We start from the raw sequence: 11,822 nt of genomic DNA, 5'->3' as shown, positions 1-11,822 counted from the left end.
TAAATGAACACAGTGTCCGTGTAATTATTTCGGGTAGAGCTAGCCATGTGGGCGGCCGGGTGCCGGGACGCAGCCCGCCGCTCCTATTACTACAGACAATTGACCCACACTTGCAGGAGCTCATGGACTTTAAACCAACATCTGGGAATCCTACATGGAACCTAACCAGGCTCTCTGCATGTGGGTGACAGTTTTGTAGCCTCGGCTGTTTGTGAGACCCCTGGCAGTTGGGGCAGGATCTATACCTAGCACATGAGCTGGCTTTTGGAAGCCCATTCTCTATGGTGGGATGCCTTGCTCAGTCTTGACACAGGAGGTGAGGAGAGGAGATGCTTGGTCTTGCCTCAACTGAATGTGCCAGGCTTTGTTGATTCCCTTATCCTCTCTGAAGAGTGGATGGGGGTGGGTGGAGGACAGTTGAGGGAAGGGAGAGGAGGGGACAGAGAGGGAACTGAGGTTGGTGTGTAAAATGAATAAAAAGAAAAAAGTATGTCCTACATAAATAATACTTCCTTATATGAGCACACATTGAAACCCAAAGGTAATGGTTGAAACAGGAACCAAAATGAATTCAGGGTGTGAGAAAAGCCCCCTGGGGAATAAGGGTCCATGCAGGTTAAACTACCTCACTTTAAAAGAACCTAGGAAAGTTTACACTTCTCCATCCCATTTGTGTTTGTGTTCTTATAACAATATACTAGGGAGTGTGTGGCTTAAAACAACATCTTCCTCCTCTGCCTCCTCCTCTTCTTCACAGTTTTGGAAGTTAGAAATTTAAGATTCAGTATCAGTCAGGTTGGTTTCTGAGGCAGGCTAGGTACAGATGGCCACATTTTTGTATTTTTATAGGTGAGGGAAGGAAAAGAACAAGGGTCACACATGAAAAGTGAAGAAGGGAAGAAGGAGAAAGAGGAATGGAGGAGAGGGGAGGAGAATGCAGACTTCCAAATAATCAGTTTCTTCATTCTTTAAAAGGGACCTCATGTTACAGATAAAAGCTCCAATCAACTTCAGGGATGGATTTCCTGATAAAGGTGCAATCTCCAAGTACTGTCATACAAGAGGGTTAGAATTTTAATATGTGCATCGGGGGAAGGCACAAGCCCTCAGCGGATGGCACCATGCCATTCTCCCTTCAAAATAGACATGGTAGCATCCAGCCAATTACGTGTTGAAACTTTCTCACCTAAGACTCGCAATCTCTCGGCTCCCACGACCACTTCATTGTCATCCGCAGAAAAGAGCAATTTTCCAGAAACCGTTTTTACTTCAAACTTTTTGCCATAGGCTTCCACAGCCTTCGGACCTAAGAGGGCGAGAGAAAGAGAGGAGGAATACATTAGCCTCATCGAATTTGACTACAAAAGCTTTTCATAGGGCAGAGGCGCTCCCGGGGACTGTGTTTGATTTTAATGTTAAGTGGATTGGTTTTCTGTAGCCGGCTGTGGAAATCAGGGTCTTGGCTGCATCTCATCTTGTCAATTGCTTTTAATCACATGGTCCTGGCATGTGGGATTAGAGGTCATCCTATTCTGCTCGTCCTAATGCTTCAATGAGATTTCCCTCTACTAGCCTCAAATCAGTGTCAAACACTTGAGGCTTTTGATCAAAAGTGTCGGGCCCAGAGTATCATCATCTCTTGCGGAGCTAACCGTCTTCAGCTAGTTGTCAGTAGCAGAAAGTGTTCTCATAACCTGAGCTGAAATGTGTGTGTGTGTATGTGTTTATACCCTTGACCCACTAACTGACACGGAGACAGATCTATTTCCTTAGTACACAAATACTTTCCAAGAAGAAATGACTATATTAAAATTAATTCTTCAACACGTTAAATATCTTATATAGTATAAATTAACTTAATAAAAATATGCTTTGAGTTCATTGTGTGCCATCAGATGCTGCTCTTGGACATAGACTACAGCAGTACATGAGGGTGGGCTCTGGTCCCATCACACCTGTATCCTGATGGAGCCAGACTTACACAGATCCAATTTAGTTTTTTAAAATTTTTTATTTAGTTATTTATATTTTATGTATGAGGGCTCTGCATGTATGCCTGCATGCCTGTATGCCAGAAGAGAGCATCAGACAGAAAAGGGCATCAGACAGAAGAAGGCATCAGACAGAAGAGGGCATCAGATCCTATTATAGGTGGTTGTTGAGCCACCATGTAGTTGCTCACGATTCCATGTGGAACTGAACTTAGGTCCTCAGGTCCTCTCGTTCTTACCCACTGAGCCATCTTTCCAGTCCCCAGATTCAATCTATTAATGCATCAGAAACCTCTAGATCTTTAGTAAGAAAGTGAGCTGGTTAGCATATTTGAGGTTCTAACAGGAGTTACCTGAGCCTGTCTAAGCTGGAACTTCCCCAGCATATACATCTCAGGGACTCCCAAAAGCTGGTCTGTATGAAAAAATTCAGCTCTGATCAAATAGTCTATCTTCTGGTCTACCTTGTAGTCAAATTTGCAGGTAAAGTCAACACACATTATATCTTCCTAAATAAGTCATGGGGATTCCGATGTTGATCTTGTTTGCTTTCTTCTAGGAAATTTTCAAGAGACTATTATTTAAAATAAATAGCTACAAGAGGGTCAGCAGACTAGACCTGCAGGGACCCAAGAATCTTTAGCCATTACAGGGAAGAAGAAAGCACTGTTCACACAAACACAGGCATAGGGACAAAACTCTGCAAGGATTTACAGTGGGATTTAGGTTCACGTTGGTCTATTGTCAAGGGGGTGAGGCTCAAGCAAGCAAGATTTAGAGGAAGCATTTTCAGGGTGTGAGAGTAATTTTGTGGTTGGCTATCCCAATAACTCTCATCTAGAAATAGGACAGAGCTGTGCAATGCTAAAATGGTATTGGCTAAACAACAGTCTCTGATTTCACCTGGGAGGAGGATATGTGGGGTGTTGATGATGTCTGGAAAAGGCTGATCCTTTTCCTCTATGTTCAGAAATGTTGAGAGAGAGAGAGAGAGAGAGAGAGAGAGAGAGAGAGAGAGAGAGCGCTAGATTATGCATTTGTGTATATGCGTTTGGTTTGTATGTATGTGTGTACACTTCTCCTATGTATATGTGTCTGTGTTGATGGCTCCATGTATCTTGGTCTCAAAAGGACCTACCTAGGAATGCTTTGTGAAATTACTTAAGGTTATACTGCGGTTTGGCTATTAGAACCAGAACAGCTCCTGTATATGTGGGATGATGGTCTATGCCAAAGCATGGGACTTAAAGACAAAGCGACCCTCCTACTCCTCTCCGCTAGGCAATGTGGCTGCAGACAAGTCATTTTATCTTTCTGTTTCTGTGCATGCTGTACTGAACTCTCATTATCTCCTCTGTGGGTCTCATGGAAAGGCTGCAAAGGTCAGATGACATTGAATTCATAAAATGAACTTTGAAGGCACAAAAATGCCATGCGTTGTGGTGATCGCTCCACTGGATATTGTTGTCACCTTCGTCATCGCCATCAGCAGCATTCTTCTACTGTGATGTCTACGGCGTATTGAACATCACTAACGATGAGTGCCTCTTAGCCCGCTCACATACTCACATCAATTGGCTTTCCAGGTTGACTCTCTAACTTGAAAAAGGTTCACAGAAAAGGTTCCTTAATGAGCCAGAGACTGAAGCGGCAGAGATCATACAGAATCTACAAGCATCATGAGTCCTGGAGATGCTCTTGTCTGGTTGCACAGGAAAAAAAAAAGCACTGTGAGCCTACTGCTCCCTCAAGGTCACTGTCAGAGCAAAGGAGAATCCGAGAATGGGATCCAGTTCTCAGAACGCCACACGGAGCAGAAAGTAGATCTTTTTGTTTAAAAAGGTGAAGAGGGCTTGAGTCAGCATGCCCAAGACAGCAAGGAGACAAGATTTCAGAGGAAGAGGAAATGTAGAAACCAATGGCAAAGAACCCAAGGAAATCTTGAAGAATGACAATGTGTCAAGGATTTGGAGTAGGGACTCCTCTGTGAGTTACGATGGATCTATCTTATTGACGCCATTAAAACTTGACATGAAATCTATACTGTTTGTTAATTCCAGAAAGATAGCATTGTTTCATGGGAAGGAGGCAGAAAATGGAAGAGACAAAATGCCAGTGAAAAGTGAATGGACAACCTCAGGGTGACCATAGACGGGTAAGGGCAGTCTGCCCACTCCAGACCTAGTCATATGGAGATAAAGACAGTGGGAGTCAAATGCTTGGCCTTGGCTTCCATGAACCTGACAAGATTGTCAGGCATGGCTCCAGGGGTCCTGTGTATAGCTGGAGCTCACTGTGGACTCTGGAACAATGTGTCAGACTTACGGGGGCAGGGGTGGGCAGAGTGAAGAGACCATAAACAATCACAGCACACAAAGCACTTACTCTTCAGGAAACCACAACATATGAAATAGAATTTCTTAAGGGCCAGAATTATTTGCCAACACAAAGGACGGCAAAACACAGCTTTAGCTGAAGGTCCTCACAGTGACTGCTGGCTAGCTGTGCAGACTGCTTTGACCTTTGTTGGGTTTCCCTGGGATTACCAAAATTCCATGGTTATGGCTGGAATCTTAAAAGATGACTCTAGAGCGAAGGTCTGGTAGCATTGGACACTGTTTGAGAAGCCCTCCATGAAGTTAAGCTGTTTGGGGGATAGAAAATCAGCATGACTTCCAACTTGAAGCCTCCTTCAGTTAATACCTTTCCATGGGTGGAAGTCCATGTGCGACTCCTCAGTTTCTTCTCCCCAACTGGGAGGAGATTGGTATAGAATATTATTTTAATGTGTGTTACCTTTGTTTATGCTCTGGGACATTTGTTTAATGATGAAAAGTCATGATGCTTTGTTTAGGCTGCATTTGATTGACTCTGTGAAGCTGTGATTCTTTGCCTGTCTAAAGCACCTGATGGTCCTAAAAAAAAGAGCTGAATGGCCAATAGCAAGGCAGGAGCAAGGATAGGCAGGGCTGGCAGGCAGAGAGAGAATAAATAGGAGGAGAAATCTAGAAAAAGAGGGAACTAGATAGAACAAGGAGAGGAGGACATCAGGGACCATTCACCCAGCCAGCCACGGAGTAAGAATGAAAGCAAAATATTCAGAAGAAAAGGAAAAAGCCCAGAGGCCAAAGGGTAGTCAGGCTAATTTAAGTTAAGAAAAGCTAGCTAGAAACAAGCTGAGCAAAGGCCGGGTATTCATAAGTATCACAAAGTCTCTGAGCGTGTTTATTTGGGAGCTGGGACTCCCAAAAGAGCTAAAGTAAAAGAGTGAAAAACAACCAACAACATTTTGGCATTCCGATGTGGGGCTAGAGTGAAAGAAAACCCACTAACAGGAGAAGGCGAAGCCTCACAGGTGCAGGTACTGCGGCCACCAGGAATCTGAAGACTGCAAAAGCCTAGTGCTTTTTCTTTGGGACGAGGACCCTTTTCCCTCCTAAAGCTGTTCTCCTTACAGGTTCCAGTATTGCATAGATGGATTGTGCTAAGATACTCAAGCAGTAACATCGTGAGTCAAAATGCACCAGTGGCTTGGCTTGAGTTCCAGCCCTGGAAATAATGCTTCATGCAAAAAAGATGAGCTGAACTTAGAACATGGGGCATTCTGGTGGACTTCTGAGATTTTTCCCAGGTAAAGTCAAGAGTTTAGAACGCTCAGGATTGCAACTCTTGGGAGACATGAGGAAGAGTGCCTCCCATATACCAGGAATTAGAAAGCATTCTTTTTACCTCTTTTTGTTTTTCCAGAATTAGTTTTTCTTGTTTCTCATTTTAAAAGAAAGGATTGCTGTCTTCCCGCTCCTAAGAGGGACTAATCAGGAATGGGTACTAAAAGATTACTGGAAAGCAAGAGAAGAAAGAGAGGAGGAGAGAGGAGGAAAGAGGAGCGGCCAGAGGGTCTAAAAGGGGTGGGAGGGAGAGAGGGGTAGGGTAATGGAGAGGAAGGGGATAAGAAGAATAAGGAAGGGGGGATAGGAAGAAAGAACGCAGAGAATGGATGAAGGAAGCAAAGAGGAGAGAGAAGGGTTGGGAAGAAAGAAGGAAAGAAGTGAATATGGAGAGGGAGAGTTTGGAAAGAAAAGGAAGATGAAGAGAGAAAAAGAGAAAAGGGAGAAGAGAGAGGAGGGGAAGGAGATGGAAAGAGACAGAGGCGGGCTCTCTTTAGAGGGATAGCAATCATTTTCAGCTTTATCAAAGCACAACTTTTCAAGTAAACCCAATCTCCTACTGAAGATAAATGATGATTGGTCAACAGGCTAGATCCGTTCTTTTTGAGCCCTGGGATGTGGGGCGCTGGAGGTTGGATTTATCTCCCTCCTGGAGGCACTTTTCACACATGCTGCTTAAATCACTGCTTACTGCAGCTGTTTATTTAATTATTTAGCACCAGTGACTGGAGGCCAGATGTTATATAAGCAAAGCCTACAGTCCAGATGCTGGCTGTAACAGTGTTTGAGCATCACAGACTCTACTGGGCAGTATTTCCACAGAGCCAGAAGCTTCTTAGCTATGTATGGCCCATTCCACCTCAGGGCTATGCAACTCCTGATATCCATCTGCAGCTTTGCTGGGGGAGCAGGATTGCTTGGGGGAGGGAAAGTACCGCTCTGTGCAAAGGCACCTGCTTCCGTGTGACTTGGTTACTAGTGAACCTCTGGAAATTCTACTCATGGTAATGTGTTTTGGGGCATTTGGGATACTGTCCTCTCAAAAATCCATCTGGATGCTTTTCTCTGAGCCCCAAAGTCAAATGATCTTTTCTTCTGGAGGTCTAAGAATGTCGCTCTGACCCACACTTTCCCCTTCCACTGCGTCGTAGACAATGCCTCTCTGTTCATCATGTCTTGAAAACCTACAGAGGGTGCATTGATCACGGCCACTCAACACATGGCTGTGTCCATGAGGCCCAGGCTTATCAGGGGAGTCATTATCATGAACAACCAATCCTTGTTTAAGTTGCTGGAATTCAAAGCTGCAAACCTAGCGGGCATTTCCCACGACACGGCTGTTAGGAACAGAATTTCTGTACGAAAAAGAGCCACACATATACAGCCTGTGGACACATCTGGAGCTTGCAGTTGAGTTTGGCTCAAAGACATCAAGCAAAGAGAAAAAGGTTTCCCACTACCACTAAAGATCCTTTTTCCAGGACTTGGGAAGATGGCTCAGATGGTAAAGTGCCTGGTATGCAAGCATTGAGGACCTGACTTTGGATACCCAGTTCCCATGTAAAAGCTGGGCATGCCAGCTGTGTCTATAACCCCAGTGCTGGCATGATGGGGGATGGAGGGTCAGAATTAGCAAAATTCCCTAACTAATTGGCCATCCAATTATACTCATATCAGACACACACACACACACACACACACACACACACACACACACACACACACACACCCTCTGCTCTTGCTTTAGTATAGCTAGCCTTCCTCCCCTATTAAAAAGGGAACTTTGGATAGTACGACTCTTTGCCCAAATTAAAAACAGCCAGTTCCATCCTAGCGCCCATGATTTCCAAAACCATGGGGTTTTGTTTCTGATTACAGTACCGGGAGTTAAATTCCTTCCTGAGAAACAGGCCCCATCCAATCAGAAAGCAGTTGGTTACCTGCTTGTGTTACCACTGCACAAGCAGACACATCTTGGTGGGCCAGTATTGCAGCATGTGGGGACATACCACCAAACTGCCTTCTAGATGTTATTTATCTTATACCCACAGACCACTCTCACGCTTAGTCAGAGAGGCTTCTTTTAGTTGTGGGAAGCCATCAGTGGAGAGGTTCACAACTGGCCAGAACATGTTAAAGAAAGACACTGGGTGCTCAGCCCTAAATGAGACATCTCTATCAACCCCTCCTCCACCAAGACTCAGGGATCATCGCAGAAGATGCGGTCAAAGTGAAGTAAGAGCTGGAGGATAGGGGAGGAGTGCTGAGAAATGTCTTCTGCAGGCAACAAGGCTGTCACACTCATGAACTGAGATAGGTTTCCTGCACAAGACTATAGAAGATCAAGCCAGAACAAATACAAGCACAGATGGGGCACACAATCTCTAGGCCCTACTACTTACTGGGGAACTACAAACAGTAGATAGTTGCTGGGGAAGAGAATTCTTTCTTTCTTTCTTTCTTTCTTTCTTTCTTTCTTTCTTTCTTTCTTTTCTTCCTTCTCTCTCTCTCTCTCTCTCTCTCTCTCTCTCTCTCTTCCTTTTCTTATTCTTTGTTTTGAAGTCATGGCCACTGGTGAGTTTTCCATTGTCCAGTGAATAGCCCCCTATCTGCATATGTATGGGCAAAACTAGCTGGAATTAGTAGGTTATTAAAATTATATTGGGTGGGAGTATGCTAGGGAGAGTTGGAGGGAGGAAATGAGACGTGTATGATTATACCTCACTCTATACGTGGATGAGAGTCTCAAAAATAAACAGAAAAGTTTAAAAGGAGTTTTCTTGGTTGAGCACCAGTTGAAGCAGCTGGCTTGTGTTTAGGGGTCAAATTCTACTAAAACAGTTTTTCTGCAAAAGTAAGAGCCGTGGCACTTGGTAAGTTAAACATGTGAATAGTTGGGACTGAACCTTTTGGTAGAATCAGAGTTTACAAGCTGGAATTTCTTCTTTACACAGCAGGTTCAGCAGGCCCTTGTTGAAGTTCATGTAGATCTTACAGAGCAGTCTGCTTTGCCTAGGTACTCAGATGGATCAGTTTTCCCTTCTCTTACCTGTCACCAGCCGAGTCAGCACTTTTGTCTGGTCATTGAGAATGTTCACTGTCACGTTCCTGGCAGATTTGAAGTAGAGGGCATTACCCTGTAATAAGAAAATGGAAGACACATGAAGGTGGCAGGTCACTGTAATCAAGGGACTGTGATCCCAGTTCTTCCAGGGCTGACCTGGTTCTAGCCAAGTTCTCAATGATATATCCTCATTTTAGGAGTTCTGATAGTTAATGATATATGGTGATGGGCATGAACTTAACATAGATTTCCTCTAAAGAGAGAGACCTCCAACACATATGTACACGCACACACACACACACACACACACACATGCACACACACATGGGCCCACATGCACATATATACACACACATACATGCAGACACACAATTGAATAAGAGAGAGCTGAGATCTACAGGGTTTTTTTGGTTTTGTTTTTTTTTTTTGTTTTTGGTATCTTAGTGTGTAAAGAGTTAGTCTTGTAGCACAGGAGCAACTGATCACCTTCCAGCCGTGTCCCTTCTGGATTCCAGTTCTCCAGAGGAACCATGCAGTTCCCAAAGAGAAGAGCAGAAAGATGAGGGGAACATGTTCCTGTCAAGAGAATCCTCTATGTAAATGCTGATGGCAAACATGAAGAACCTGGGAGATCATGATGTGGAGACCTAGAGAGACAGCTGAACCAAGCTCTTGGGAGCTCACTGGCTCTAGGACTCTAGACCCACATCTGGGGAGCCTGTATGGGAACAACTGCATCTGGGTGACTGTTGTGTAGCTTTGTCTGTTTGGAGGGTTCCTAACAGTGGGACCAGAATTTGTCCTTGATGCATGAGCTGGCTTTTTGGAACCCATTCTCTGAGGTAAAATGCCTTATTCAGCCTTGATGCAATGGCTAGGAGCTTGGCCCTTCCTCAATTTGATATGCCATGCTTTGTTGACTCCCCATGGGAGGCCTTATCCTTTGTGAGGAGTAGATTGGCGGAGGTGGGGGGAGGTGATGGAAGGGAACAGAAGGAGGTGGGAGGGGAGACTGTGGTTTAAATTTTTTTTTTCTTTAATGATGCAGGGGAGACGAGCTTGGGAGAGATGACATCCTCAGGTAAATCTCTGCCTCCCCATTTTTCCTGTTCTCTTTCCTAGGGCTCTTTTCCTTTAAATACTCTGGGCCTCCTTTATCATGTCGGACTCCATATTCCTCTTCCACACTGTGCTTCTTTCCTCCTTTTGAACAAAATTCAGAACAGGACATAGCATACTGTTATGAAAAGCCTGCTCCTAAACCTCGTGGGATGTGTAATCTCTGCTGACACTCCTCTCCTCTGCCATCTTGCTCCACAGTCTGTCTTCAGTAGGTGCACCAGGAGGCGTGGCTCTATGCCAAGAAAATGTCACCATGGTCGGACATAATCTTTGGATGTTACATTGCTTTCATTTTACATTTAAAATCTTATGCAAACTTAATGTGTCATAAAGTATGATGTTCTTCTGTCTTTCTCAGTCATTTGAAAGGTATGAAACCCAAATAAAAATGAATCAAGAAGACAACAAAAACAAAACAACAATAAAAAACTTCCGAGTGTGTGTGTGTGTGTGTGTGTGTGTGTGTGTGTGTGTGTGTATGTGTTTTAACATAAGCAATTCAAAGCCATGACTTGTCAATTTCTCGTTCAGAATTTTTTTTTTTTTTTTTTTGTATTTTCGAGACAGGGTTTCTCCGTAGCTTTTGGTTCCTGTCCTGGAACTAGCTCTTGTAGACCAGGCTGGCCTTGAACTCACAGAGATCCGCCTGCCTCTGCCTCCCCAGTGCTGGGATTAAAGGCGTGCACCACCACCGCCCGGCTGTTTTTGTTTTTTTAAAGGGAGTTTGGGATGGGAGTGGGAGGTCTCTCTGGTTCAAAAATTTTCCTTTTTAATAACACCTGCTGGTAGCATCAGTTGTTTGTTATTGGAAGAATTAAGAAGAACTTAGCAGTGAGTTTTGTCTAAATCTGTCACTGAATGGTATGTGCCTCCCACAAAATTCATTACTACAGCACTGTAATGAATCCTCCCAAATGTCATAAAAACACATTCTGTAAACAGACAAACTGAGTCTGTGCCTCAAAATCCTGGGTTTATTGTTGTTGTTTTGTTTTTTGAGACAGGGCTTCTTTGCGTAGTCCTGGATGTCCTAGAACTCACTCTGTAGTCCAGGCTGGCCTTGAACTCTGAGATTTGCCTGCTTTGCTTCCCACAGGCTAGGATTAAAGGAGTGTGCCACCACTGCCTGGCCAAAGTCTTGCTTTCTAATGGATAAAAATTTACTAAATAGAGAACTATGGTAGTGATTTAGGTGTACAAAATGAGGAGTCTTCCTGATGCGTGGGAGTAATTTGTAACTTTGGGCTGAGCAATGAGAGGCATGCCAGACTTCCTGGAGTAGCAGGCACTTAGGAAGGCACTCAGAAGGAGCAGAGGCATGGTTTTAGCTTGTTGTAAAGAAAAATGAATGTCAGGTAGGTAGTGTGGGTTGGGCGTCCAATGTATTTTTCCTTGTGTGCTTCGTGAGGATAGGGATTGATTGATCACCAAGCACAACCTAGAATCTGCATATGACAGAAACAAACAAACAAACAAACAAAAAACACAATAGGAGCAACAGCCAAAACCGAGGTCAGAAGTAGGTTTCTCCCTTGGAAGAGAGGGGAGGACCTGGCTGCCAACAGAAACCCACAACCTGGACTCACAGTGTCTCTCACCTAAGGCAAATTGATAAAACTAATTGCTAAACCCCATGACCTTTAGGCCATAAGGAAACAGTTAACCTTGGATGTGAGCTATGGACTAGTTAGTGTCTGGGGTAGAGAGGATAACTCCTAATTCATCAAGTAACATGGAATCAGTGTAATCTCCACAATGGCTTAAAACTTAAATTTCCTCCTGATGTAGAAAAGTCTTTATCTTTAGTTTAATTTAGTCAGAAGCACACAAGGAAACAAATACTAGACTAAAATAGTTTTGCCATTGCTTCTAGTAGCACTTATTAGCTTTATTTAGATCTCAAAAACATTGAAAATAAAGTCTGAATTTGGAAAAATGGAACCAAGACAGGGGGTTACAATTCCAGAAGTACATGCT

At 43.9% G+C, this 11,822-nt stretch overlaps 1 protein-coding gene across 2 annotated transcripts in view; it reads right to left on the bottom strand.

Annotated features, from left to right (window-relative positions):
- Nucleotides 1-11,822, bottom strand: part of Sgcd (sarcoglycan delta) — a 542,538-nt gene that overhangs the window by 140,276 nt on the left and 390,440 nt on the right. For both annotated transcript variants that reach the window (XM_026780496.1, XM_005350200.2), the window contains exons 4-5: nucleotides 8,709-8,796; nucleotides 1,187-1,306 (exon numbers count right to left, since the gene is read on the bottom strand). In XM_026780496.1, coding sequence (XP_026636297.1) covers nucleotides 1,187-1,306; nucleotides 8,709-8,796 — 208 coding nt within the window. The remainder of the gene's footprint in view (nucleotides 1-1,186; nucleotides 1,307-8,708; nucleotides 8,797-11,822) is intronic.

The sequence above is a fragment of the Microtus ochrogaster genome, chromosome 7, assembly GCF_000317375.1.
Source record: "Microtus ochrogaster isolate Prairie Vole_2 chromosome 7, MicOch1.0, whole genome shotgun sequence".
Lineage (NCBI taxonomy): Eukaryota > Metazoa > Chordata > Mammalia > Rodentia > Cricetidae > Microtus > Microtus ochrogaster.
Note: the sequence above shows the minus strand (reverse complement) of the source record. Positions and strands in the feature narration are given on the sequence as shown.